Source organism: Aspergillus brasiliensis (assembly GCF_001889945.1).
Source record: "Aspergillus brasiliensis CBS 101740 unplaced genomic scaffold ASPBRscaffold_7, whole genome shotgun sequence".
Taxonomy (NCBI): Eukaryota; Fungi; Ascomycota; class Eurotiomycetes; order Eurotiales; family Aspergillaceae; genus Aspergillus; species Aspergillus brasiliensis.
This window is the reverse complement of record NW_027137448.1, coordinates 254,241-280,440: the sequence shown is the minus strand read 5'-3', so window position 1 is coordinate 280,440 and position 26,200 is coordinate 254,241. Positions and strand designations below refer to the sequence as shown.

General features: G+C 49.8%; 10 protein-coding genes and 1 pseudogene across 11 annotated transcripts; 5 read left to right on the top strand and 6 right to left on the bottom strand.

Moving 5' to 3' along the window:
• Positions 1-503: 503 nt before the first annotated feature.
• ASPBRDRAFT_75581 (3-demethylubiquinone-9 3-methyltransferase) lies at positions 504-1,909 on the top strand (the record flags this gene model as incomplete). Its single annotated transcript, XM_067629287.1, has 2 exons — positions 504-664; positions 722-1,909. Exon 2 carries the CDS (start codon positions 833-835, stop codon positions 1,907-1,909), a length of 1,077 nt encoding a protein of 358 aa, XP_067478155.1. The 5' UTR covers positions 504-664; positions 722-832.
• A 275-nt stretch (positions 1,910-2,184) lies between these two features.
• ASPBRDRAFT_126962 (putative RING and UBP finger domain protein) lies at positions 2,185-4,374 on the bottom strand (the record flags this gene model as incomplete). Its single annotated transcript, XM_067617921.1, has 2 exons — positions 2,185-3,402; positions 3,469-4,374. The coding sequence occupies 2 exons, from the start codon at positions 4,372-4,374 to the stop codon at positions 2,185-2,187; spliced, it is 2,124 nt and encodes a 707-aa protein (XP_067478154.1).
• Positions 4,375-4,907: 533 nt separating this feature from the next.
• On the bottom strand, positions 4,908-5,969 carry ASPBRDRAFT_196456 (ubiquitin family protein; the record flags this gene model as incomplete). The annotated part of the gene is made up of 3 exons (XM_067620993.1): positions 4,908-5,587; positions 5,659-5,874; positions 5,948-5,969. The coding sequence occupies 3 exons, from the start codon at positions 5,967-5,969 to the stop codon at positions 4,908-4,910; spliced, it is 918 nt and encodes a 305-aa protein (XP_067478153.1).
• A 2,018-nt stretch (positions 5,970-7,987) lies between these two features.
• ASPBRDRAFT_t154 lies at positions 7,988-8,053 on the bottom strand (annotated as a pseudogene). Its single transcript has one exon. The product of its transcript is annotated as a tRNA-OTHER (tRNA).
• A 373-nt stretch (positions 8,054-8,426) lies between these two features.
• On the top strand, positions 8,427-9,978 carry ASPBRDRAFT_153649 (uncharacterized protein). The gene is made up of 2 exons (XM_067619369.1): positions 8,427-9,056; positions 9,112-9,978. Exons 1-2 carry the CDS (start codon positions 8,658-8,660, stop codon positions 9,610-9,612), a joined length of 900 nt encoding a protein of 299 aa, XP_067478152.1. The 5' UTR covers positions 8,427-8,657; the 3' UTR covers positions 9,613-9,978.
• Positions 9,979-12,660: 2,682 nt separating this feature from the next.
• Positions 12,661-13,181, top strand: ASPBRDRAFT_43773 (uncharacterized protein). The gene is made up of 2 exons (XM_067625057.1): positions 12,661-13,063; positions 13,112-13,181. Exon 1 carries the CDS (start codon positions 12,743-12,745, stop codon positions 13,040-13,042), a length of 300 nt encoding a protein of 99 aa, XP_067478151.1. The 5' UTR covers positions 12,661-12,742; the 3' UTR covers positions 13,043-13,063; positions 13,112-13,181.
• A 3,464-nt stretch (positions 13,182-16,645) lies between these two features.
• Positions 16,646-17,135, bottom strand: ASPBRDRAFT_43771 (uncharacterized protein). Its single transcript, XM_067625056.1, has one exon. The coding sequence runs from the start codon at positions 17,041-17,043 to the stop codon at positions 16,804-16,806; it is 240 nt and encodes a 79-aa protein (XP_067478150.1). The 5' UTR covers positions 17,044-17,135; the 3' UTR covers positions 16,646-16,803.
• A 146-nt stretch (positions 17,136-17,281) lies between these two features.
• ASPBRDRAFT_196454 (Hpt domain-containing protein) lies at positions 17,282-17,888 on the top strand (the record flags this gene model as incomplete). Its single annotated transcript, XM_067620992.1, has 2 exons — positions 17,282-17,556; positions 17,621-17,888. The coding sequence occupies 2 exons, from the start codon at positions 17,282-17,284 to the stop codon at positions 17,886-17,888; spliced, it is 543 nt and encodes a 180-aa protein (XP_067478149.1).
• Positions 17,889-20,248: 2,360 nt separating this feature from the next.
• ASPBRDRAFT_127347 (uncharacterized protein) lies at positions 20,249-21,011 on the top strand (the record flags this gene model as incomplete). The annotated part of the gene is made up of 3 exons (XM_067617962.1): positions 20,249-20,347; positions 20,446-20,786; positions 20,879-21,011. The coding sequence occupies 3 exons, from the start codon at positions 20,249-20,251 to the stop codon at positions 21,009-21,011; spliced, it is 573 nt and encodes a 190-aa protein (XP_067478148.1).
• ASPBRDRAFT_178708 (uncharacterized protein) lies at positions 20,647-23,041 on the bottom strand. Its single transcript, XM_067619887.1, has 4 exons — positions 22,307-23,041; positions 22,160-22,237; positions 20,869-22,102; positions 20,647-20,782 (listed from the first exon to the last, which is right to left on the bottom strand). Exons 1-3 carry the CDS (start codon positions 22,644-22,646, stop codon positions 21,069-21,071), a joined length of 1,452 nt encoding a protein of 483 aa, XP_067478147.1. The 5' UTR covers positions 22,647-23,041; the 3' UTR covers positions 20,647-20,782; positions 20,869-21,068.
• Positions 23,042-23,527: 486 nt separating this feature from the next.
• Positions 23,528-24,286, bottom strand: ASPBRDRAFT_55567 (uncharacterized protein; the record flags this gene model as incomplete). Its single annotated transcript, XM_067627404.1, has 2 exons — positions 23,528-23,931; positions 24,262-24,286. The coding sequence occupies 2 exons, from the start codon at positions 24,284-24,286 to the stop codon at positions 23,528-23,530; spliced, it is 429 nt and encodes a 142-aa protein (XP_067478146.1).
• Positions 24,287-26,200: the final 1,914 nt, after the last annotated feature.

The window sequence follows — 26,200 nt, the reverse complement described above, 5'->3', positions numbered from 1 at the left end:
TAAGTTGCTGTGTATATTGAGGTGCCACATTTTCTTCCTCTTTTTTGTCTTTTTTCTACTTGTCTTTTGAGTGAGTGAGTGTGTGTGTGTGTGTGTGTGTGTGTGATGGAGAAGAAGACTTTGTGTAAAGCAGAACGCGGTGGACGTGTACTGGTACCTTGTGGGAAGTACGTACAGTTATTGTATTATATTATCGTAAATAAACAAGTAAGCAAGCCATCGGAGGCAAACAGGAGGAAGTCAGTACGTTGTAATTAGTGGTAGCCTGTTCGCCTGAAATGTAGGCGAATGTCTAGAGTAGACTATCTACCGGGGAGGAATGATGGGCAATGCGCACGCCACGATGCATGGAGCGCAGCTGAGGCTGTGTTCCACACATCAACCTCGTATCTGATCAAGAGAGTTGATCTATCACATTTGATATGCGATGATTTCATTGCGAGTAAACACAAACAACTCTCAGAGTTTTGAATGTGAGTTAACTAAGTACCTGGCACTGGCAGACCAAACAAACAACCAGCCTTGGCATGTTTGTTTTCAAGACATCCGCATCCGCAATATCGCAACTTCGGCTTCAATTCTGCTTGATACGGCGCTGCTCAACTAATTCAGCTATATTGCCTTGCCATTGACGATGCGCGTCGCCTATAATCGATTCCTCTAAGTATATACCCCCAGTTCCCATCAAAATGTACCAATCCCAGCTAACACCGCCCATCAGTCCACCCCAAACTCTAGAACCATACCCAAGATACACCACACCCAAACCTCCAAATCAAGACAATCTACGCACACACACAGGCAAACAGACACTACACCAAATCTAAACAAAATGCTCCGCCCAACAACCACAATAATAACCTCCTCAACCACCTCCGCCCTCCTCCGCACCCTCACCACCACTACAACCACCACCCTCCCCAAAACAACAACATCGACATCGACAAAACGACACCACTCCTCCGTCTCCGCCAATGAACTCTCCCACTTCTCCTCCCTCGCCACCAGCTGGTGGGATCCCCAAGGCCCCTCCCGCGTCCTCCATCTCATGAACCCCGTGCGCCACGACTTCATCGCCTCATGCCTCGCCGAATCCACCCCGATCAGCAGCACCACGCCGTCCTCGCCCATGGATCCCACCAATACCCATAACAGAAACAACCTCCGGTACCTGGATATCGGCTGCGGAGGGGGGATCTTCGCCGAGTCATTGGCGCGGACTATCCCTTCCTCAACATCTACATCAGGAGAAGGAAATGAACTTCTGACCCGCACGCGCGCCTCCTCAATAACCGCCCTCGACCCCAGCCCCACGCTCATCAAGATCGCACGGGACCACGCGCGCCTCGACCCCTCCGTGCAGGCGCACCTGGATAGTGGGAAGTTCAAGTACGTGAATTCGTCATTGGAGGAGTTTATTCCCACATTACATACACCCACCCCGGAGGGAAATACCAATGGGGATGCACGATTCGACATCGTCACCCTCTTCGAAGTGCTCGAACACATCGACAATATCCCCGGGTCGATCACACCCCAGAGCTTCCTAGCCAATTGTCTATCGGTCGTGAAGCCCGGTGGATGGCTGATCGGGTCGACGATTGCGCGGACGTTCCCGTCGTGGTTGGTCAATCAGGTTGTTGCGGAGGCGCCGTGGCCGATTGGGGTGGTACCGAGGGGGACGCATGAGTGGAAGAAGTTTGTTAATCCTGGGGAGTTGGAGGGATGGGTGCAGGAGGGGTTGATGAGAGGGCAGGATGGGAGGGCTGTTAGGGGTGGGAGTGAGGCGTTGGAAGGGGCTAAGTGGAGGTGTGAGGGCGTGGTGTATTTCCCTGGGTTGGGGTGGAAGTTGGTGAAGGGGTCGGAGAGTTGGGGGAACTATTTCTGGGCTGTTAAGAAGGGGGTTTGAATTGATTAGGTTGTTGTTGGGGATGGTTGTATGTATACTACATGGATGGTGTATGATATGTATCTATAGATGGTTCAATTACTGTCATAGCATTAGATAGGTGTTTCATTTGCATTAGGTTATTCTTTTCTTGCATTCATGCTCTCATAGTGATATAGTTATATAAGTGATTGACTGTGTGGTAACAGTAGGCCTGCTGCATAGCGGTATGGTCGGCTACACCTCCACCACGACTCGAGCCGGCGAGCCTGATGAACAATCTCCCATCTGGATCATCACTTCTTCCTCCCCTTCCCCTTCTTCTTCGGTTTCTCCGGTTCAGGTACACTGACCGTCCCCTGCACCACATCATCGCCCTGATCCTTCAGTCGCTCCGACCCGCTGATGAAGAAAGTGAGATCCCGGTTCTGTTCCGTCAGGTCTGCATTCGCAAGTTTCAGACCCTCCACTTCAGACTTCAACAGCTCAACCCGTTCAATCAGGTTCTCGTTCATCGTCTTCTCTTCCCGCCACTCCTTCTCCATCTTGCGCGTCATGATCTCGAACTTCTCTGCGCGCTTCTCGGCCCGCGCCTTATCGCGCTCCAACCCGGGGATGATCTCGCTAGTAAGGTTGTCATATTGCGCCTGTAGGCTCTTCAAGCTGGCGGTAGCTTTCTCGACTGCGTCCTGCGCGGCAGAGGCAGCAGCACTGGCCTGGGATGCCTTGTCCACGGCGCGCTCGACGACTTCTTCGAAATAGGCCCGTTGGCTCTCGAGCTGGCTCGTAAGTAGGTGTGTATATTCTACGCTCATGTTCTCCAGCTTCTCCCGCGGAACGGCGTCCGTCCAGTCTGGAGGGTCGAGCGCGCTGTTGTCAGCCGCTGGAAGCTCCACGAGCTTGCCGTCGGTTTTGCTTTGGATGATGCGGTGCACGTAGGCATCGCCGACGTAGTCCCAGACGCGCTGCGTAGAGAGATCCATAGCAAAGGCATGCGCGGTTTCCTTGTAATGCGCAAACGCATGTGCCCCGTCATAGCGTCCACAGCCCACGTTTCCACAAATGAGGCATATCCAGAGATTGATGTCCGAGTGGCACACGCTGCACTCGGCGGGTTCATCATCATACAACGCGCCTTGGCTGCTCCGCCGGATGTCATCTTGTGTGTATCGACATACGGGACAGCCGCTTCCCTTCCACTTTTGTAGACACGTGCAGTGAAAGACGTGCTGACATATAATAGTCAGTAAGCCGGTGGTTTCATCCATACGCTCCAGACAAACTGGACATGTTGGCAGCTCAACGAGTGCAGGTGTAGGAGGCGCCAGCGGCCTGGTAGAGAGGGTAGCGGAAGGTATGGCGCTTGACTGCGTAGTTGAAATGGGCGTCGTCCGTACAGGGCTCGTTGCAGTGTGTGGAGAGAGAAGACCGCTCTGTGATCCAGCTGACAATGCGCCCGGCTCAACGGCTTGTATTTCGACGGTTTTCACGAAGACGACATGACACGTTTCGGGCTGAAGCAAGGGTGCGTTAGCATCGCAGCTGTGGATACTGCACCAAGCAATGCATGATGCACTTACCTCCATGCTGTTGAACACCTTTCCATTCCAATCCTTCTGCCACTCCTTGGCTTTCTTCCCGTTGCGGAATTTCATCAAAACCATATACCGGTTCGCCCGAGCGGTCTTGATCATGCGAAAATGAGTGACATCGTTCATAGTCGATTCGCCTACGAACCCCAAAAAGTCGGACGGCGACATATAAGAAGGAACGGCTAAGATGCATAGCGTCGTGCAATCCTCATCTGGCATATGCTCTTCTGCGCGCGGGGGCCGACTACTGCCGCTCAGTTCATCGTAGGATGTCCTCGCCGCGGCCGCCGAGCCTTTCAAGTACGAGGGATAATCCTCTTCTGTCAAGAATGGCGTCTCCTGAGCATCTCGGTATAGATGCACGATTCCCCAAACACTCTCCGAAGTGCTCTGGTCCAGCGGTATGTATTTTCCTTTGGTACGTAGGCCCCCCAAGATATCCGTTCCGATCCCGGTCGCGATGAGGTTATCCTTTGCATCCTTCCAGCCCGTCCGCTTCGCAGCAGTGGCGTCCTGCTCCGATGGAACCATATCAACGCACTCGATGGATACTTTATCAAGCCTGAGGTCTCGCTCGAAATCAGATGCGCTTGTCGGCGAACTCGTGTAGAGGTGAGGGGTATGGCGGTCTGCGACGTGGGTTGTAGTGTCTGAGCTGTGGGTTTCGGCGGAAGTGTTTAATGAGTGGCGTGGATGTTTCCCATGCGCTTGATGACGAGGGGATCGATGTGCCCACGGTGAGTGCCGGCGCTTCTGGAAAGGGAGTAGAGCTTCGCATGCGGAGTCGAAGGATAGCGACGTCGAGTGCTTGTCCACGCCTGGGTATGTGCCGTGGAGGTCAGAGTGCGGGCGAGCAAATAATTCGATCGCAATGTGGTAGAAGTAGGAGGGCATCACGACTGATGCTCACATTTCCAGCGCGCTACAGGTCTGCAACTGCTCCTCCTGGGTCAACTTATGAATGGAAGCTACTTTCCTGTCCCACGCCGCCTTGGGACGGTATCAGTCACGTGTCCAGATACGGGTGGCGAAGACGGTGACTCACGTTGGGTTTTCTGTGACTATTTATGTTATATAGGTAGATGAAGTTGAAGCTATTCTATTCAATAATTACAGTAGTTTCGCCTCATGCGTTATGTAAGGTGGTAGGTACCGTCTAGAACTGCATGTTGATCACGTCTATGCTAGCGCGCGGGGTCTACCTCAAGCCTTCTACTAATCGCACACTGCGGAATATAGCGGATGGAATATAATTATTGATTCCTAGTAGGTAAAAGAATGACGCAAGGCACCATGGAAGATGGTGACACTAAGGTATGCCCAATTTATCCGTATCATAGAAAACCGACTAAAACAACCGTCCAACGCCATGCAGGCCACTCAACCGTAGATGAGCCGTGCTAAAGAAGAAAGATCAAAATAAGGCATTAGTTTCCGCCACGCAGACGGAGCACCAGGTGCAGGGTGCTCTCCTTCTGGATGTTGTAGTCGGAGAGCGTACGTCCATCTTCCAACTGCTTACCAGCGAAGATGAGACGCTGCTGATCCGGGGGAATGCCCTCCTTATCTTGAATCTTGTTCTTAACGTTATCAATGGTATCCGAGCTCTCCACCTCCAGCGTGATCGTCTTGCCGGTAAGCGTCTTCACGAAGATCTGCATACCACCGCGGAGACGAAGGACAAGGTGAAGGGTCGATTCTTTCTGGATGTTGTAGTCGGACAGGGTACGGCCATCTTCCAACTGCTTACCAGCGAAGATCAAACGCTGCTGGTCCGGAGGAATACCCTCCTTATCTTGAATCTTGGTCTTGACGTTATCAATTGTGTCGGAAGATTCGACTTCCAATGTGATCGTCTTTCCCGTAAGAGTCTTGACGAAGATCTGCATACCACCACGGAGACGCAGAACGAGGTGAAGGGTGGATTCCTTTTGAATGTTGTAGTCGGACAGGGTACGGCCATCCTCCAGCTGCTTACCAGCAAAGATCAAACGCTGCTGGTCCGGGGGAATGCCCTCCTTATCCTGGATCTTGTTCTTGACATTATCGATAGTGTCAGAAGACTCAACCTCAAGGGTGATAGTCTTTCCGGTCAGGGTCTTGACGACTAGAGTGAGGTTAGTATAGGGTCCCCAGTTGAAGTGGCCAAGGTGGCAAATAAGGTTTAGGACAACTTACAAATCTGCATACCACCACGCAGGCGGAGCACGAGGTGAAGGGTAGACTCCTTCTGGATGTTGTAATCACTGAGCGTGCGGCCATCCTCCAGCTGCTTTCCAGCGAAGATCAGACGCTGCTGGTCAGGAGGGATACCCTCCTTGTCCTGGATCTTGGTCTTGACGTTGTCGATGGTATCGCTCGACTCCACCTCAAGGGTGATAGTCTTACCGGTGACTAGATGGAAACAAGCAGTCAGAAGATGGATTCATGATGCTGAGCTTGAGGGGTGGATAGGAGGAATACTCACGGGTCTTGACGAAGATCTGCATGTTGTAGAAGCGCAGTAAACGGTGTATGTGCTTAGGTGGAGTGTTGTGGAGAGGATTCGCAGATGGAGATGCGCGAAAGGTGAGTGGTAGGGAGAGAGGTAGGAGAGTTGAAGAAGGGTTGGTAGTACGAGGAAGGAAGAGAAGGCTTAAGTAGTCAGGAGAGGAGTGAATGAGGGGAGGCGGCGGAGGCGAAGCGCCTTAGTCAGAGGTCGGTCAATGATAACGTGATGCAAGGGAATGGGCTTAGAGGTCAAGTCGCAATAAAGGGAAAAGAGCAGCAGGGACCTTAGCCCGGGCGGGTGTTAGCCTGTCAGACGAAGTACCTTTCGGGCGACGCTTCTGGCACCTCCTGGGGGATTCCCTTGCCATCCGGGCAATCGCACCGGAATCCGCCTGGTCTGCGTCATTTGGTTCTCCAATACGCGTTGTTGCTGAAGCGCTGGGGGAGAATCTACTAGAATGGTTCTGGCTGGGTTGACTCAGGCTCCCACGGCAGCCACCGACTTTTGGCTTTCTACGGGAATGGTCGCTGAAAGAAAAGACTGGTACGCTATACGAAAATTCTGTCTTGCAACAAACTTAGATAACGGGCAAAGCCTGATCCCATGTGGGAAGCCCTCCTGATGCCGTGGTGAGTTGCAGCAAGTTGCCGGGGCCTGATATCAGTCCGGGGGAGTGTCTACGAGCGGCCAGGACGACTCCGTCCGTACCCGCCACTGACGCCACCAGTCGGTATCTCAGCCCGACCCAATCCAGGCCGCAGCCGTGTTCCTGAAATAGAACCCGTTGAAATTCGCTGAGAGTGTACGGAGTACTCTCTGTTGTCTATGTATTTGCTCCTCATTGTTATTATCGTCTCATCGGGTGAGCTGGGGGTGATCAGGGAAGTAATGCGACAACTGGCATTGCGGCAACAGCAACGGCGATGACGTGTGAGTTGGGGGCATTCCTTATCGGAAAATGGGGGAAGGGGCTCCTCTCCAGTTGTTATCTGAGCCTTTCGACGGCGCGGCCTCGGGAAGTAGCCTTAGGCCATCGCTAGCGGCTGGAGATGGGGTCAGGTGATCGTCGCATCCGGAATGCCCCGCTTTTGGCCGGGCACCACTTCAAGTCTTCTTTGGGCCGGAGCATCGATGACTGCATGCATGCCACAGTCATGCCGGCTATACCAGCTCATCGTTTGCATCATCACCATCGAGATAAGTCATTTACTCACCAGTCGTGTAGTTATCAATTGTATCTTTTGATAACTGTCGCTTGGCTGCGTCATTATCGTGGTTGACCATGCTATGTGCCACACTAGTAACTATTGTATTGGGACGGCTATTAGAAAGTTTCCCCAAGACGAACTAGTGTTTCTTCTGTTTTGGAGGGCGACCTACAAACCTCTATCGCGTCCAATTCTTTTAGCTCGTAGAACAGGATTGACCTTCCATTTATGGTTACGTTGGCTCGGTATATTTCTTCTGCTTTGAAGAGTAAACAAAGAAATGTGGTACCATTCTTCCCGTTGAGGGATCCGCTCTCCAATCAACAAACCAACCATAAGTAGCCGGCAAGGCGCATGCGGGCAAGCTGCTGTCGGTGTGAGTACCGTCCCCACCCAACAGCTAGGCATAATGGGTGGGTTTGTAGAGTGTGGCCTTGACCCATACTCGAGCTGTAGACTTTAGAGTGGACCAACAAGGTACTAGCAGTGCCAAGATGACATATGGGTTGTAGTACTTTGGTAGCAACAGAGAGGTCCTGAGATGTTTGTAATCCTCGATCAGCACAGAGGTGAGCAAAACAGAAACAGTGCATACATAGCAATTGCACACGCGTACGTGGCGCGACAGTGGGATCCGCATTAATAGTGGAGGGGAGTCGCCTCAGCTCTATTCAGACCTCACAGAAGATACCTGATCCTCAACCCATGCAAATAAGACTGGACTGAAGAGCACGTATCTCTGATAGCAAAAAACCGATCCATCATAGGAGACCGGCGCTCTACCATTGAGCCAATAGACCAATGGAAACGATCTACATGGGACTCGAACCCACAACCTCCGGTTTTCCAAACTCAACCAATGAGCCAACGGACCGATTTAGGCGGGAGCTTCCGAAAAGTGTTTTATCTTCGGTAACTTGCTTGCCTCCAAAGAATGACAGCTGCCAGCAGATGAACGGGCCTTACCGATCAGGTGCTTTATTCGGCTTTTGTTTACATTTCCATTGTAGTATGTGCGAGTAAACTGTAGGCATGTTCCTAAAGTTCTGACTACCTCTAAAAAGAAGATCAAGCCTTATGGATATACCCATCTATATAGCTGTTACTAATGATTTTCAGTGAAGAAGAACATTCAACATCACTGCAGGGAGTAGCTCAGCTCTCAGCCGTAGGGGAAAGTAGATCTATCGTAGCGGAATTCACCTATCTCACCTCCATCTTTCACTCACCCTTAAATTAATTCTTCCCAGCTCCTTCTCGTTGCTCTCGTTGCACCTTCTGATATGGTTACAGATAAGGTGCTTATACTGTCCAAGCTTGGTGTATTCGAGTAATCACGCCCTGGTTCTTCCCTGCCCCTCCACCGCTTGAGATAGCGTTCTTCGAACCTTCATCTTCATTTGACACACGACATCAAGCTGAGAATAGTTCCGCCCAAGCAGCATCATTGCTTCCCAGACGCCCCTCTATTGCCCACAATGTACGACTGTGAAACCTGTCCCCGCTACTTTAACAGCTGGTATGCTTGTCGCCAGCACATGAACGACACGGGCCATTGGGGGATTCGGTACGAATGTGAGATGTGCGATGACGACTTCTCTACTCAATGGGAAGCACAGGAACATATGGATGCCTATGGACACCATGCACCGAAGATTCCCTGCGAGTCATGCGGGAAGAGGTTCTACAATCAAAGGTCAGCGGATCAGCACATGGATGCTATGGACCATTGGGCTCCAACATGGCCATGTGAAACTTGCACGGAAATGTTTCATACCAAAGAAGCTGCAGAGCAGCACATGCGAGCCAAGTCCCATTACAAGAACTACTGCCACCCCTGCAAGCGGCGTTTCGAGAATGCGAATAACCTCAAAATGGTAAGACCTTCTATACCCTCAAACATCGTAATTGAGCTCAGACCTTCGCGTATAGCACCTGAACTCAAAGATCCATCGCGGTAAAGACGTCCTCTGTCCATTCTGCAATACTGCTTTCACTACGGCCACTGGCGCTGCTCACCACCTTGAAACCGGCTCCTGCAAAAACGCTTCAGGCCTCAACCGCGAGACTATCTACAAGTTCGTTCATAGCCGTGACACCCAGGGCGTCATCACCAGAAAGCTGCTCGAATGGAATGAGGATGACAATGTTCAATACAAGGCTAATTCTCGTGCATACAATGGTGCCTCCTGGGAATGCTACTTGTGCCATCGGAAATTTAACAGCTTGACCGCACTCAATCAACACCTCAATTCGCCCGTGCACAAGCAGAAGCTATATCATTGCCCGAACGCAAAGTGTGGGAAACAGTTCGTTACCATAGCTGCCCTGTTTAACCACCTGGAGAGTGAATCTTGCGCCTTTGTGCGGTTTGAGAAGGTACAGCGACAGGTCCAGGATGTGTTTCGTGGCCAGAGAGCTATTGCTTTCTGAGAACAGCACAACACTATACTGCTACTTAGAAAGCTCATCACTGGGTTCTATCTGATGTCTGCTAGTATGGTTCTAAGCGTTGTATTTCACAGGCCTACTAACGAATGCTGCCGTAAGCCAGCTACGCAGGGCGCAACCTTGCTACAAGACTACTTCCTTTAGCTGATCTGCGGCATCTGCCTAACTTTGTGCATTAAACTGGTCTGATACTTTGTCCCTAACCGCTGGCAGCAACTAAAATCTCTTGTCGAAACCTCGCCTCAAGGACTATCAAATATTAGTCTTTCAAGGATAGATACGAACATAGTCTGCGGACCCTATCAGTTATTCCGGGTTAAGAGTTTGTTACTATGATGTCTCGCATGCCAATCTCATGTTATCACAGTTTAGTATCTGGAAATCAGAGAAATGCGTTAACTACATTCCTCTACCATCACCAAATAGGCTGTGTTCGTTATCCGTGGACAAATGGCCACCAGCGTTCTCCAGCAGTGTAATACTTAGGCATCAAGTAGATCAGCAGACAAGCAACTCCGTTACAGCCATGCACATCCATATCGCTTCCCCCATTGAGGAAGTAGGAAAAGAAGATGAACATTTACATATTACCCAATCCAACTATCATACAACAAATCATACTTTTCTACTGATCTGACTTCACCACCTCGGCACTATTGTACTTCACTAGACAAGAAGGAAAACATCACAATCTCACCCGAATGATATGGAAAGAAAAAAAGCTAAGATATCTTGATATTGGTCATCGAGCGTAACGAACCCGTTTCGTCTCCATCCATCCCACTCCAACCCCTGAGGCATACCACCACATTCGCGATGCATTTGTGACGGATCAACCCCTTTCAATAGTCAATCCTCGGATTCCAAACAATTGAGAAGAATAAATAGTCCGGCCACATTAATCAGGAAATATGAATTACATCCTCAGTCCAAGTGATATTACTACTTGCTAGGCGTAAATTCCCCCCTCCGCGCCCCCCCCCCCCAATGTGTGAAGGTTACACACATTCAGTCGTGGTAAACTATATTATAAGACTAAAAGTCGACTGATCATCATTTAGTATAATGAAAGATCGTGAAGAATTTGGCAGTGATGACGATGATTGTACCCAAAACTTAGATGATGAATGATGAAAGTCTCTGAGAGCTCAAATCCAGGAATGGCGTATTAACCCATTCCATGGCAGTCTTTATGGGAACGTGTATAATGAGTTAGCATACTGTAGGAATGGTCGAAGTACTTATGTATCTGTAATGAGAAGTTGTTCTGTTATGGTCGAGAGGGTTATTTATCTTTTGGGCTACTAGTTTCTATCTATATATCTATATATTGCATCATGATGGAAGCAGTCGCTTGTTGGAAAAAGCAGAAAGAATAAAGGAGGGAGAGCATTGTTCAATTGGCAAAATAGTAGTAGGGAATTTGCTATGTAGCTGTACTAGTCTATCATGCTCATTTCTATGCGAAGTGGTTCGCTATCTGGGGTCATGTATCCATATTACGCAGGATACTACATGCTCAGATCGTTTTGTTAGTTATTGGTAGTAGTGGCTAGGCCACTAGCCTTATAACATTGATGAGATGCGAGATTCACACACATTGTATATTGTATACTATGTCTATGCGGCTTCTATATATATCATAGCTATCCACGAGCAGGGATTTACACCTCTTCAATAAGGGTTTGGTAATCTAAATCATTATATAGTTAAGATCCGAAAGGGCGATAGGCAAGAGGCATCGTAGAATATACAAGTTTAGATGCAATACTTCATATGAGTTACTCCCTATTACGAGTATATTAGCAATGAGTCTTAACCCAATTAATCCCCTCTCCATCGGCATATAACCCTTAGTTTCAGTTTTAAGTTATCATCGGGATTTACTCTTCTCTCGGGCTTTGACAGTGGATATCAAGATATCCAATACTGCCATCAGCCCTTCCACCTAATTGGCCCTCACATAATTATAACTCCAACACATATAGTTCGAATCAAGGCACACACACAGTAGTACTTAGCACATTTACCAAGACCAAGTACATACCGCTACTAGGCAAGCCAAGCACGCGCACAGGCTGAATTATATCTTCAACCAAGCCTTAACAGGCAGGTATTAGTATTAATATTAGTATTAATATCGAGAAAAACACGTATGTAGTTTGCCACTGGCGACCGTGTCTTGGGGGACCATTAAGCGAGGAGAATGGCGTAGATCTGAAACGTAGGTCGAATGAAACAAGATCAACGTTGTTTGTGGCTATTTAGTTTTCTTAGATGCAGATGTTCGGAGATGGTCTATCTAACTTGACTGTATTCGGTTTAAGTTCGCCCGGAGAAACATTCCAGCGAATGGTGTGTTGGCGTTGGTGTGGGATGATGCTCATTACTTTAGGTGTAGTACTCTTTCTTACTCTAATCTGATGGGATAAGTAAGGGAGGTAAATAGTATGTGCTCTAGGCCCATAAAATGGTGGGATTTATGCTCATGTGACTATTGTGTGAGACTTCTGGATATTTTGTCAAGTGTCAGAGTAGGGGGTCAGGTCAGACCATAAGCGCCACTGCACATACTACCCATAGATGGGGGTGGCATCGAGAACTGGTATACTACTAGTAGTAGTCGGTAACTATATTACAGCTACTATCAACTGATTGGTCGAGGGTATACCTACCTTGTTCGGGTCACACAATAGTGTCACCTAGTCCATATGGACTGGGTGGCTGACAGTGGATGGCTCTAGCCTCCTCCTCCTTGCCCGATGAGGACGTTGTACTGTCAGACTAAAGTAGGACACTACTGTGGCAGGTACTCCATACGGGCTGCAGTGGAGGCGGCCAGGCTGACAGAAGGATAATGGACAACCGAATTTCCCCCCTCATGCAGGTTGATGTCATGGCTGCGCGAGACAACCCCCCGACTAGCGCATGCTGTATGATGGATATGTATACTGATCACACGCGGGTGAGATTCTATCTGATTTGAGAGACGGCAGATGATGGAGTGTATGCCTGATGTCGGGAATTCAGCTGAAGTGGAAAAATAATTCCTGGTATCCGCGCCAAATGATGCTGGGATAATGGGTAGGGGCATTATTTGTCAGTCTCGTGAATGGCTTTCATGCTTGATACAAAGTACATGACCACAAACGAAGATGATGACCGAGACGGACGACCGGCCCACTCCGAGAAGGATTCCTTCGAGAAGCAGCATTGGGTTTTCACACACGGTACATTGACCAGGGTTAGTCGGGAGCATGATAGACGGTTCGGATTGGAGCCCCAGAGGTTCCTAATTGAGGTGGCAGTGGATCGACCAGCGGGAGGCAGACGGCGAGAATTGCCCGGAACGTGGATTGGCGTCGAGAGAGCCCCGAGACAGGGGAACCCCCGAGTCGCTTCCCCGGCATGACTCGCCCTATCGAACGCGTGGGTAAGAAGAATCTTACTACTACTATACAAAGTATCTAACCCCTGGTAGGGTCACTTTTGCTGGAGACCTCCGCGGACCGTTGTATTCTGTAGATAAGCACCGACCGGGGGGAAAGGATAGTACTTGAAAATTACGATGATCGTACCAGAACTGAGAGTTACACGATGCTGTCCAGTGACGAGGGCGTAAAAGTAGAAAGAAGAGGAAGGAGCGACTGGCGGCCGAAGTGTCTGGAAGGCGGTCCAAGCTTAGTTTGGTTCGCTTGGCAATGACCCCGCCAACGTCAGCGGCGGTTTTGATTGGCAGCAGTTATGCCCCTCCATGATGTCACCGGCTAACCATCGGGCTGTCTGATAGGCTCTCCCTCCCCAGCCAGACCCAAAAAGAACCTTTCCTCGACTGAGTGTGTTCGTTGAATGGCGTCGCCTCGCAAAACCAAAGAATTCACAATCTGCGATGACGATGTGTCTGTATTTACAATATAGAATATAGATCCATTCCCCAACATGGACTACTTATATACAATCGACATGGTTGACCATTAGTAGTTCTCTCAAAATTTGGCCTGGGATTTCTTTTCTGTTTGCAATTTGACAACGTCGAATGCCCAATGGGCCCCCTTCCATTTTCCATCCGCTGGCACCAATTTCTAGGGATGGATCAGATTTCGAGGGGGTTCTTCTGCTCTACGCTCTCTCCCTTCTCGTCTTAGCTTATGAACACCCCGCAACGGAAGACGGATCACGGACTTGAAAGGATTCCTTGTCGCCTCGCTCTTTTGTTCTGGTCGCCGATTGCCTATGTTTGGTCTTGCGGCAGGTTGTGCACATCCGGTACAGCTAATTTGGTTGACCCCTGAAGGGGCCCAGAACCCTCTCTACTAATTTTTTTCGTCTTTTCGGGATGTCGTAGCAGGTGAGTGAACAGGGTCCAGATTCGGCTCCGACGCGACAAACCTGGTGACTGGGTTTACGGTCGATTTGTCAACTGAAATCGCAACGTCCCCAATGGGATTGGTGGACTGCACCGCTGCATGACTGCCTCCAGGCAGAGGACAATCCCCCAGCACGATGTTACTGTTATGTCCGTCCCGTCCCAGCCCACCAAACGCATCACCCCTCGTTTGCCATTCCCGAGGCACGCCAGCATTCTAGATAATTCTGTCGACCATGAGAGAGACACGGCGAATGAACCAGGTGCCATCCACGTGCAAATTACGATTGGAATCGTGATGTGATGATGCCTGTTGACCGTTCAGAGACTGGAGGTGGTGCGGTGTGGATCGACGCCCATGGCCGACTGATAAAAATCGGGAGGGCGGACACCCTACGTCAGTTGTGGTCCTATGATATCAGCGTGCATCATTCAGAGTGGAGGTAGGATTGGCTCCCTTTTTGGCCCGTCGGTACAAATCCTTTTGGTGAAGGTCAGAGGGGAAGTAAGACATCGTGGCAGAACTGGGGTCTGGAATGATTCCCGGGAAGGAGAGATCACAACTGGCTGGACTGTTGACAAGCACAGGCATTGCAATGTTCAACAAATCTGGATGAAAGGAGGATGGCATTGTGCATGGGTTGGTGTTTGCCCGCTTCTTTTTTAACCCTTTTTGCCCTCTGGTCTCGGCTTTCCCCACATGGGACGGGCCAATCAGCGGCCCTGACTTATGTGGGATGTTTGACCTGGATATTTTGAGGCTTTTTCTCCCAGCAAATTCTAGTCTCGAAACGTGGGATCGTGTTCGGCTCAGAAATGGGAGAAGCAGACTTACTTTCAAGAATGGTGAAAGCAAAAGTAGGAGAGAACTCTTTCCCTTTGCGTTGACATAGATCGCTGCACACTACGCGGTATAAATCAGGGGCATGTCTGTTACAGAGGGATCAGCCATCTAAGGACGTGCGAAAGAAGATGACGCCAGAGCATCTCGTCATCGGCTGCTTAAAACGCTGCCAGAGTCCCGCTCCCCTTTTTTGCTTCTCCCCTCTGAAATTTCTCTGTTCGCGCGGTTTCTGCTGGTCGGTTGATCATCGTCGTTCTCTGCAATATTGTTTTCTTCCCCACCACCACGACGGTTTGTAGGCTTTCCGAGACCACTCATTGTTCTCTCGGTCTGTTGGCTTCTTTATTGTCTTTTTCCGTTGAATCATTAGGTGCCCTCTGTATGACTGCTGCAGCCCACCGTGCCGGTGTCCAATGATCTGACCGCTCTTGATGAACATCGGGCCTGTCAGTTGAGGAAAAAAGGCCTGAAGCATCGCTGTTCCCCCTCGGTTTGTCCCATCAAGGGCTGGCCCACCGTATTATTCATTCCCGAAATAGCGCCTAAAATCCTAATGATAATTCTAGCCTGACGGTAACTGAGTGAAGAGGGAAGAAAGTGTCACACTCGGTGAGGTCACATCATCCTTCCTCGATACTATTCACTGTTGCTGCCCCTCTTGTGAGGTGACTGGCCTGACATTCAAGGGTATTGGCGGGACAACTTACTTTTGACTCCTGATAGTTACAGTCTGATCAGGCTGTACCTTACCTCTAGTTCGGGTCTTGTTGTGATTATTGTGATTCTTTTGGTTTCCTTCCCTCACCATCGGTTATCCTCCTCCTCCCTCGTCTCCCTATCTGCTGCTCTTGTATCTGTTCTGTTTCTATCGGCTACCAACCCAGCCCACTTTGCTCCCCTCCTCTTTTCGTTCCCCTCCACTTTCTGGTTCCTTTTGACGGCGCGCGCCTAACCAGGAAAAAAAAAATTTAAGTGCCAAAAAAATAATAAATCAAAAAAAGAAAAAAAAAAAGGTCATAAAGAAAATATTTTTCTAAATAAAATAAATTCAACAGGGAAAAAATAGAGGGAAAAAAGAGCCAAAAGGGAAAGGAGAGAAGAGGTTCACACACAAACAGAGTGCAACCAACCATCAGCATCGTCATTTCCTTTTACCTCATCCTCCCTCTCTCTCTCCTCTCCTCTCCTCTCCTCTCCTCCTTCTTCCTCTCCTCTTTTTCCCTCCCACATTGAAGCTTCGCTTTCCCCCTTCTCTTCTTCTTCTTCTGCTTCCTTTTCTTTAATCTTATCCACTTGTCCTAATCGGGAAGATTCTTCTTTCCCACTCTGCCTCGCCTTAACTCGCCTTATCGTCGGGTTCCGTTAATTTAAGTTTAATTTGATCATTGCCACCTCCGCGGTTGCTGCCATAACTTCTTATTGATTCATATACCCAAAGACAGCCTCAGCTTCACCAGTAAATCTGCGGTGGACGGAACTGGTTCCAGGTGGGAAAACACCCCCCCTTCTCTGCTGCTCTGCTTAGCGCCTCTCCCAGCCCATTCATTATTTGATTCTTATTGCTCGGCTCATCGTCCCCCTCGGACTATCACTGCCCCTCCCCCTCGTCCCTCCTGATCCAGACAGCTGTTCCCTTTGCTCGTCCCAAGGTGGATCCATCCATCTCTGGTGTGTGTGTCGTGGTGGTGGATTGATATCTGTGCTTCCTTTTTACCCGCTGCCTCTTTCCACAATACTTTCCTCTTCTTCTTCCTCTTTCTCTTCTCCTCCCCTCCCAGCCTCACTGATTCCCACTGATAACCCCTCTCCCGTTCCCTGGTGGCAGGAAGATCCTTGTTTAAACATCCATTCAGCCTCACATAGCTAGATTACCTTGTGTGTTGCTCTTGAACTCTTTCTTCTTTCTTCAGTCCCCTCATCGACACCCCCCACCCACCCCCCTCTGATTGTTATTTTTCTTTACTCACGAGGCAATCATACCAAAAGACGAACTGTTGGCCTCCCCAGTTCTGTGTTCTGTGTGTGTCTGCGCGTTCATTCCCCCTCCCCCTTCCTTTCGTTGTATATCTCTCCTGGTTTCATTCTTTGTCCCTGGGCTGGCTTGCCTGACCCTCGTAATACCCCTATTGCGTAGGGCAACATCACCACGATCGATTCGAGCAGCTGTAACGTCGCCGTTCGATTCGTGTTCCACAGCTGACATGGGATTAGCCTGCAGATTCTTTCCGTGTAATTCTCAGTATTTCCGTGTTTGCTGGTTACCAGCTGGGGCCTGGAGAACACCCGGCTAGATTGACCCACCAAGTTCGAACACGCAGCTTGTCAAAAGACCATTGATCGCTGGTGGTCTCGAGACGTTTTGCTTCTACGTCGAACGACTTTGGAAAACTTGGTTCAAAACACGAGAACCAGCCTCGTATCATCACATCATCATCAACATCATGGCGCCCACCACTACTACAAAGACCGTGGAGGAGCCTGTAGGTGTCGCGAAGCCGCACACTGAAGCCAAGGTTGATGCTGACCTCCCCAAGCCCAAGGAGACTAAGGAGATCCCCTCCACATTGGCGGAGATGAGTGGGAGTATCGACCAGAGCACATTCGAGCAGATTCTGGAGATGGATGACGATGACAGCGACAGAGACTTCAGTAAGGGCATTGTCTTCGGGTTCTTCGACCAGGCTGAGAGCACATTTATCAAAATGGAGGACGCTTTGTAAGTGCTTGCGCCGCTTACGTCCAATCCTGGCCGGGCAATTCGCGCTAATCAAGCCTAATAGGAAGGCGGAAAATCTCAACGATCTCTCTTCTCTGGGACACTACCTGAAAGGTTCATCAGCCACTCTCGGACTCACCAAGGTCAAGGATGCATGCGAGAAGATTCAGCACTACGGCGCCGGCAAGGACGAGACCGGTTCGACGGACGAGCCGGACAAGAAGACCTCCCTGTCGCGCATTGAGAAGACCCTGACTCAGGTGAAAGAGGATTACAAGGAAGTAGAGGCCTTCCTGCGCAAGTACTATGGCGAAGACGAGGAAGCCGCTTAAACTTTAGGACGAACAGAAACAGAAGGACAGGGTAGAAACAGGCGAGAAATTCTGTGTCAGTTAACTGCATATACGCGCGAGAGCGAGGCCACACGCTCCGCCCGAGATCAATGAAATCGAGATCACCAAAGTGACAGCATCATCATCATCATCATCATGATCACCACACAGCTATTGCTAAGACTGCGGAAACATGCAGGAAGACCAGGCTTCCAATTTTGCCGCGGAGAAAGATGACTTTATTGTTTATTTTGGGCCCCTGTCTTGGCCCGGGCTGTTTGTTCCTAGACCTGTATGAACCATGAACCAAAGGGTATATGAAGAACCAGAACAAAAGAAAAAAGAAAAACAAAAGAACAGAAGAGAAAAAGGTAGATGCTATGATACTATGATGCTATGATACTTGTTGTCCTGCCTTGGCTAGCCTAATTGCAAGACGACCCTTGAGGGGGCGGATGTCGCATGCACATTGCCTTGTGGCATGATCGGGTAGTCATCGCTCGCCAGGGGGCTGGGAGTGCTTGGACGACCGTCGATTCTGAGCAGTTTCCCCCTGGTACTAGCTTGAGCTTCAGGAATGATAGATGATGACAAGGGAGTAGGTGGTGTCAGTGATCACACCTCATCCGACCCTCCCTAGATCATAGATATCAGTAGGTGGTAGTTGAGTCAACTTTATCGGATCCGGTAGCAAAGTGTGTGGGCTGCCAGACGGGAGTTCTGCCGTGAATTGTCGGACATACTGGAGTATGTACAACCGTTGCCTCACTTGCACCTTTACACAAGGACCAGGCTGAGCAACATTCGGGAGATGAGGTGGAGGTGCCTGTCGTATCCTTGGGATTCTCCCACGTCGACCTCCGCTCCGGATTACGGCGCCATCCGGATGGATCTCTTTTGCCACGATACTCCGTTTTCTCAAGGGAAACATATTCGATCGAACAGACAAACGGTCAACGGGATCATCTTAATATATTTCCTTCCTCTAGGAAAATCGAAGAAGTGTCAGGGTGTCTTTTCGGTCGAAGACAGGACACTTTTAAACCAGACTGGGGCGTTTGTCCGTCCGTTAGCGGGGGCGTCGTCTGCCAGCCAGGGATGGTAGGGTTAGCCACCACCTTCAGAAGCTACAGTAGCTGGCTAGCTGGCTAGCTCATGGCTCGGAAATGCCAACACAGACATGACTTGGATTCTGGCGGGATGGGACAGGGTCCGTGGCACGACAGACGGTTGGGAGGTGATGATGATCATGGGGTTGTGATAATGTTGCTTACAGCCCCTACCATATGCCATCCTTAAGGAAAGGCAACGAAAGGAGCAAAGGCACTGTTCCATTTACATTTCTATCCCTCGGCCTCCCGTACCGTGCGTGCCTGTGTGCTACCATCCATCCATACCAATTTCCAAAGCCGGATGAGAAAATGCAGGTTACATTGACAGCCTGTCTGCCTACCTGCATTCCGTGCGTGTCTGTTCGCTTCTATATCAGATATCATGACTCAGAGGATACGCCCATTACTCACGAGACCGCGGTCAGACAAACTAAGTCTTCCTTCCCGTCGGTTAGTCGTTCGTGGGATGACCCGACAACCGAACTGGTTGTCCAAGGACAAGAGCATGACATATAGGAAAGGAACCGTCCCAACAACGGATAGCTACATGCTACCTATTCACTAGCGGAGTAGGACGACGGGTATCCTTTTTGCCCCTGGAGCTGTGCAGCTGTGGTATCTGATGACAATCATGCTGATGATGTTGAAGAGAGAATCTGGTGTGGTCATATGGGAGACAGTTGTTCTGATTCTTAGTATCACAAATTGATTCCGTGACTAGCAGACAACGGCTGTGCTGCAGATGGCTAGGCTATTTGTAGTATGCAGTAGACAATAACAATTTCTTGGAGAACAATGTCTGTCTCGCTCTGAGATTTCACACTTGATCATTTTACTTTTTTTCTTTCTTATCATATTTGTCCGTTGATCACTCATTACATGTGCTGATCCGACGGGACAAGAAAACGGTCCCTCCAGATACAATCGACAATCGACAATCAACCAAGCAAGCACTGTTTCCTCGGGGATCCGTGTGTGACTGCAGACGAAACCGGAATCGTTATCCCTGTTTGATACTGACTATCCTTACTGATACTGTCTATCCTGTCTCTCCCTTAAAACAGAAGAATAAGTAGATGGTGGCGTGAGATATTACTACTTATATCTACTTACACATACACCCTCTGCACCATCGACACTTCAATCCCTTCACCCTCGGCACTTCTTCACCACCCAACTCCTTCCAACAATAAAACCAACCCCACAGAAACCAATCAGCCAAAGAAAGAAAGAACGAAGCAGAAAAAGATGTCCGTCTCCCCCCGCGCCAGCAAAGAAGAATTCATGGCTGCCCTCGGCCTGTCCACCCACGACCCCCAACATGAACAATACTACCGCGCCATGAGAGTATATCCCCCATACCCATACCCACACCCTTCCCCTATACCCCCTTCCCAATCTCCCCTTCCCCCGCCCCACCAATAAATACTAAAAAGTGGTAAAAGGATGAAGCAATATCAACCTACAACCACCTCAACGAAGACGCCAACAACCTCCTGGACAGCATCCGCCACGAAAACCCCACCACGAAACCGCCTTATTTCTGGCACCACATCCGGCCCGATCGTCAGCGATGGGGGATCAATGAGATAGCGAGGAATGCGAGTCCCCTCACCAGACCGCTGTTTGCTCGTGGGATGACTACCGGCGAGTATGGCCCTAATTGGGTCGCGGGTTGGTTGCTGTATAGTGTTTTTAGGAGTAGGGATGTGAGGAATAATCGGAATAGGAGGAAACATGTTACTTCTTCTTCTTCTTCTATTACGAATGGGGGTGTGGACGGTATGTATGTCTTTTTCATTTGAAGTTGTTTGTGCTATGTACACTCTAACTAACTATGCTGCTATGCTGGCTGGCTGTGTGTATAGGTCGGGCGAGTTCTTCTTCATCTTCTCCTCAGCAGATGGTTTTGAGATATGATGGTGGTAGTGGTGTTTCTGTTTCTGCTTCTGCTGGTGGTGTTGCTAGCAGTGGAAAGAAGGAGTATTATGATCCTGTTAGGAATGGTTAAAAGTGCGGTGCAAAGGCATGAAACATGAACATGGGCAATGCATGTATCAGGCATAGATTAATCTCCATCCTCATCATCATCATCATCTCGTCTTCGCTTATTCCCATTCTTCTGCGTCCTCTCCTGCTTCAACGCCTCCGTGACTCGCTCATCGCGCTCATCCTTCATCTCATCCCAGTCCACATCATACTCGGCCGCGATGTTCTTAATCTCCTTGCGCAACGTGTTTCCCTCATCAATCAATGACTCCCACAAATGCAAATCAATCCCTTTCTCCTGATACAGCTTCTTCTGCCGCGCATTGATCGTAAAATCCAACGCTGACCGGTACGATATCTCCCGGTTATGGTACAAAAACCAGAGATATCCCCCCATCAGCGTGGATAAACTGACCAGATACGTCACCGGCTCCATCGTATCCCATCCTAGATCCGTCTCAAACGTCAACTTGTATACCAGGTACCACCACGATGCCAGTATCCCCAGCCCTCCCATCGCCACTCGCTGCGCCCCCCGTTGCGCCAGCGCATCACACTCGTGTTTGATCTCCGCGATGCTCTTGATCCGTCCGGAGATCTTCCGAAGTCTCATTCGCAGGAAATACGTCCGCTCGTCGAACGATGGCACCGCTACTCGGATCTGATGCACCCCGGCTGGTGCGCCTTCCACGGATACAATGAATTCTCGGGCCCGTGCTGCATCCCGGATGAAGTCCCCGATCTCGGTGGATTGCGACCATCGCACGAAGCGCTGCTCCCTGCCTCCTCTTCCTTGTTCTTCTCCCTTCTTACTTGGGGGCTCCGTTCGTCGCAGGTACGTGTACGTGTCATCTTCCGTGGGAGCCCGCTTACCCTGTCCGTCATCGATACGGCCCATCTCGTCCAGCTGGTGTACTTCCGCGCTAGTGCCTTCGTAGACGGCCTTGCGTGGCCTAATGGGGTGGTCTTCGATCTGTAGGGCGACAAATGAGACTGTAGGGGGTCGTGTCTGGCCGTCTTCTGTCTTGATAGATGGGACTTCGGACTGGATTAGGCGTTCTAAGTGGGAGAGCGGTTGTTGCGGATGGACGAGGATAGCAATTGGCTCGATGTCTGCATCGTCAACATTAGCCTCTCCTTCCCCACGAACACTCCCATAAGAAGATATACCTTTATGTTCCCCCTGATACCCCGTCGACAGCGGGATCAACAACTTGAATAATCTCGACGGCGTCGTCAATAGCTTTCCTATTCAGCATTAGAATATTCTGCCATTTAATGACAAAGACAGAGATATTGGTATAGGAATAGGTATACCCTTGGTCATCGCATCCTCTAACTTCCCCCCTTTCTGCTCCTCCTCCTCTGTCCGATCCCTCAATCTCAACCTCTCCAATTGCTCCTTCGTCCGCGTGTTTCTCATCCCACTACCGCCGGTGATTCCCGCGCGGAACCACCTCCGATCTAGCGGCGTGTAGACTCCTCCTCCACGAGGCATAATATGCGTGTTGCTGCTCCCGCTACTGCTATAACCCCCTCTCGGCACCATAGCAGTCGCTGGTGCTAGTAACCCGCTGTATGAAGTACTCCATCGTGTACGAGGAACTCCATGTGGCAGGGGAAGCCCGACTCGAAAGAGACCTGGAATTGACCGCATTGCGGTCACGTCATTGGCAGTTGTAGTAGTAGGTGTCTGAGGTCATATATGCTGTATGTAGTAAGTGGTGTTATATAAATATGTATGTATCGAGATCAGAAGATCACGGCGCAGGCGAGTAAAGGAACCGATAAAAGATTATTAGCTCTGATTAAGATTAACTCTATGAAGGTAATTCTTTGTCAAGGGGTATAACAAGACAAGAGTCAATTGAAGATGTAAGTTGTGTGCCTTGGAAGATAGACTTCATCGTTCGGGGAGATCTACGTCATGATGAGTCAGCTGGAGGTTGTGATGCTGGTGTGGAGACGCGTGTCATGTCGTTGAAGGAGGCGAAGTAAGGTATATTTGTGATGTTAAAGTTAGAAGATTATGATGAGTATGATGATGGTGATGTGGGTGCTGGCGTCATTGAGGAGGATTTTGTTGTTGTTCCTGAGGTCAGGTTGAAAAAGCTTGGTGGTGTTGTCTGATTCATGCGAAAGGTCTAGACCGCTGCTAGGTACTCCGTACATATAAGTGATAGTTAAGTCTACGGATGACAGCAGTAGTAGATAGTACTATAGTGGCTGCCGATTCCTCTGCATACTGTATATAGTATATACAACTGAAGGTCAATATCGATTGAGCGCTCATACATCAAATCACCACCGAAGATCGTGATCGCTGGCCACCCATGCAATCAGACAAACTAACCCGATCATTCAGACCATTCCATCATCACCCGCTAAAAGCGACAGCCAACAAATATCCATGAAGCACAAAGAACAAAGCATTTCGATCTATCTGGTATTCAGGTCATGTCGTAAATCGTAGCATCATCAAGTATCCCGATGCCCCCTGCATGCTCCTCTTTTCCTCTTTTTCCCCTTCAATGTCAGCTACTGCCCAAAAGCCAACGCCCGAGTCGGTCCAACAGCCCGTCGATCCAGTCGACCTTCGCAACTCTCCGGACTGCTCCCACCACTTCTGCTCTCGCCGCTAGTCGACATATCCGTCTCATCTCCGTAGCGTCCCTTTCGCCCCGTGCCAATGGCGACCGGAATCCCCTGAATGGGTCCGCCCCGGTGTTCATGACCAGCAGGGTACATGCCATCGTTGACAGAGAAGTTGCGGCAAATCAGGTACGCGCGCATCGCTGCATTCTCCTCGGCCAGAGTCTTCGATTCACAAACATCCTCCGTCTGGTACTCTCGGTTGTTGACTCGGACAATGCATGTATAGCCGCCTCCGACTGCATAGGATTCGTAGGTGGGTTCTGCCCAGTGCCGGCGTCGGCAGAGACCTGTACAATAAGTGTTAGTGACGATCAGATCGTGTGTGTGAACGCTCGGTCGCTCCGATGGATGCAAATTCCCCGAGCGATCGACAAATCACAGAGGGCGTAGATAAGAAATCGCATCAGCCTCGAGTCAACATCCACCATCGGCCCCCCCAGCCCATTGTTGTTTTCTCACAACATGCATGCATGCATGATTCTTAGCATGATGTCCAACATGAAGTGGGAAAACAACAGAGATCATGGCCACTCGGAGGCGTTGGTTTGACCCAATGGCATCAGGGAAGAGACAGAGAAGGGAGGTCGGACGAATGGCAAACGAAATCATCTACATACTTGCGAGGTAGAGAATATAGTACATCGTGAAGACCAGTGAACGGCCAATGGAAGGTATGGCCCTGAACGGTATCGGCCCAGTATTCGTTGCCCCAGCTCAGATCGCGACTGCACCAGATCCTGGGCAGTCACACCAAAAAGGTACCGGCACGAGTCTATGTTGACAGCGCTGGTTGGTGCCCAATGATCACTCACTCACTGCCTCTCATATGACAGGCAATGGGTGTGCTATTTTTGTGGTGTTCTTTTTTTACAATAGCCAAAGAGCCCTGTTCACCATAAGCGGGCCGAGACAGTCGACGACGCTTAGTATAGATCAATGCAAACAAAGGGCACGAAGGACCGTGAGGGAAGGAACTAGCGGCCGAGGAGAGTCAAGCAGCATGCCTTACACTGGCGGAGGGCAGAAGAAAAAAAAGAAAAGAGAGGCGAAGACTATCATGCTGGCTCAGGTATAGTCCGCTCAAATAAACAGGGTGGGGCTGGTCGTTGATAATTATTCCAGTGAAAGGGGAAGAAAAGGGTAAAGAGAAGGCGACTAGAGAACAAGAGAGACACCGTAGAATAAGACCAAAAAGTAATTACAAAAAGGCAAAATGCAGAAGAAAAGAAAATAATAAAATCAATTTCACAATCAAAAGAACGGCTCTCCACCGGCTCTTTCAACTTCTCCACAGATTGGCCGAGGAGAAAGGCAATAGACGAATGCCATCCTCCCAAAAACGGTCCTAAAACCTCACTAGCTTTGTCCGTCTTGTCGCCTTTCTGCTTGGAGAAAGGAACATGGCAAGCGCGGTCCAAACCCTGATGCGCTGGCATGGCTTTTCACCAGTGGTCCCGCGCAAAAAAAGATCCAGGACGTCCTGGCCCATCGGCCACCGTGTAATTCGCCGCCGATCCAGGCGGCTAACATATTGACATGTTGTTCAGGATAAGAGCTTTCCGGGCAAATCGGTCGATTCGGTCTACCATTCTTGCTGCAGAATGTGAGCCGGCTGTCTGGGCATGCCTTAGAAGGCGCCAGTCCATAGTCAGCGCGGTCTTTTTTTAAATTTTATTTTGTTCCCCCCTCCCGATCCTTCGGTCTGAGATGGATCCATAAACCCCGCAGTGTAGAGGGAAACCGACTGTCGCCCTGTCAAGCAATTCCTAACGAACGTAATGGAAGCACGGGAGAAAGACTCAAGGAAGGAGGCGTCGTGGAATCCCGCTAATGCACATTGATGATACATAACAAGGGGTTGATGTCGCGCAGATGAATCCTGGCATGGAACCACCAGGGAGAATTGGTTGCTGGTGGGCTTCTTTGTACTATGGACCGATCGTCCCTTCTGGAGGGGAAGCAGAATGCCACCAATAATGGAGGAAAGCCCCGTTGGACTCGACCGTAACTTTTTTTCCCTCTGGCCGGGTCAATGCTGAGACGATCATGACCCTCGACGACTCGGTAAGCCATCCGAATCCGCTTCCCTTAGTTTTAGCAGACCGCTTCCTCGGGTGCCTCCTGAGTAATCATCATGTTAAACGAACAGAATCCTTTCAGATGAGAGAAAGAAAGACCCAAGTGTAAAAACAACCACAAAAAGGTTCCTAGGGACCTTTTGCTATCGGAACCACCAATTCACCAAAGCATCCTGGAAAGTATCGGCTGCCGCGTGAAAAATCCGGATAGGCTCAAGACTGGCTGGAGTGGATCAAGCTCAGATTGGTCGAGGCGTTCGAAGTCGTTGACAAGCAGGCATCGCGGATGCAATGATGAGTTGGCAATTTCGCTTCGTGCGGCGGGGAATCCATGCCACTTCGACACGAAGTCAGCAAAAAGGAAGAGGAGAAAGGAGGAGGTTAACCTTGCAGAGTAACCTGAGAGGCTTTTGCTCACTCTTATTCAGCACCACCCCGGGGAATTTGGCCTTTGGCTCCAATTTGACACCCGTTGGGC

Excerpts from the sequence above, each read along its gene's own strand:
- ASPBRDRAFT_153649 (XM_067619369.1), top strand. The coding sequence starts at position 8,658 with ATGTACGACTGTGAAACCTGTCCCCGCTACTTTAACAGCTGGTATGCT. Across the intron at positions 9,057-9,111 it reads ATGCGAATAACCTCAAAATG|CACCTGAACTCAAAGATCCA; the intron begins GTAAGACCTTCT and ends CTTCGCGTATAG.
- ASPBRDRAFT_178708 (XM_067619887.1), bottom strand. The coding sequence starts at position 22,646 with ATGCGGTCAATTCCAGGTCTCTTTCGAGTCGGGCTTCCCCTGCCACAT. Across the intron at positions 22,238-22,306 it reads AGAGGATGCGATGACCAAGG|GAAAGCTATTGACGACGCCG; the intron begins GTATACCTATTC and ends AATGCTGAATAG. Across the intron at positions 22,103-22,159 it reads GTATCAGGGGGAACATAAAG|ACATCGAGCCAATTGCTATC; the intron begins GTATATCTTCTT and ends TTGACGATGCAG.
- ASPBRDRAFT_43771 (XM_067625056.1), bottom strand. The coding sequence starts at position 17,043 with ATGTCAGCTGTGGAACACGAATCGAACGGCGACGTTACAGCTGCTCGA.
- ASPBRDRAFT_43773 (XM_067625057.1), top strand. The coding sequence starts at position 12,743 with ATGGCTTTCATGCTTGATACAAAGTACATGACCACAAACGAAGATGAT.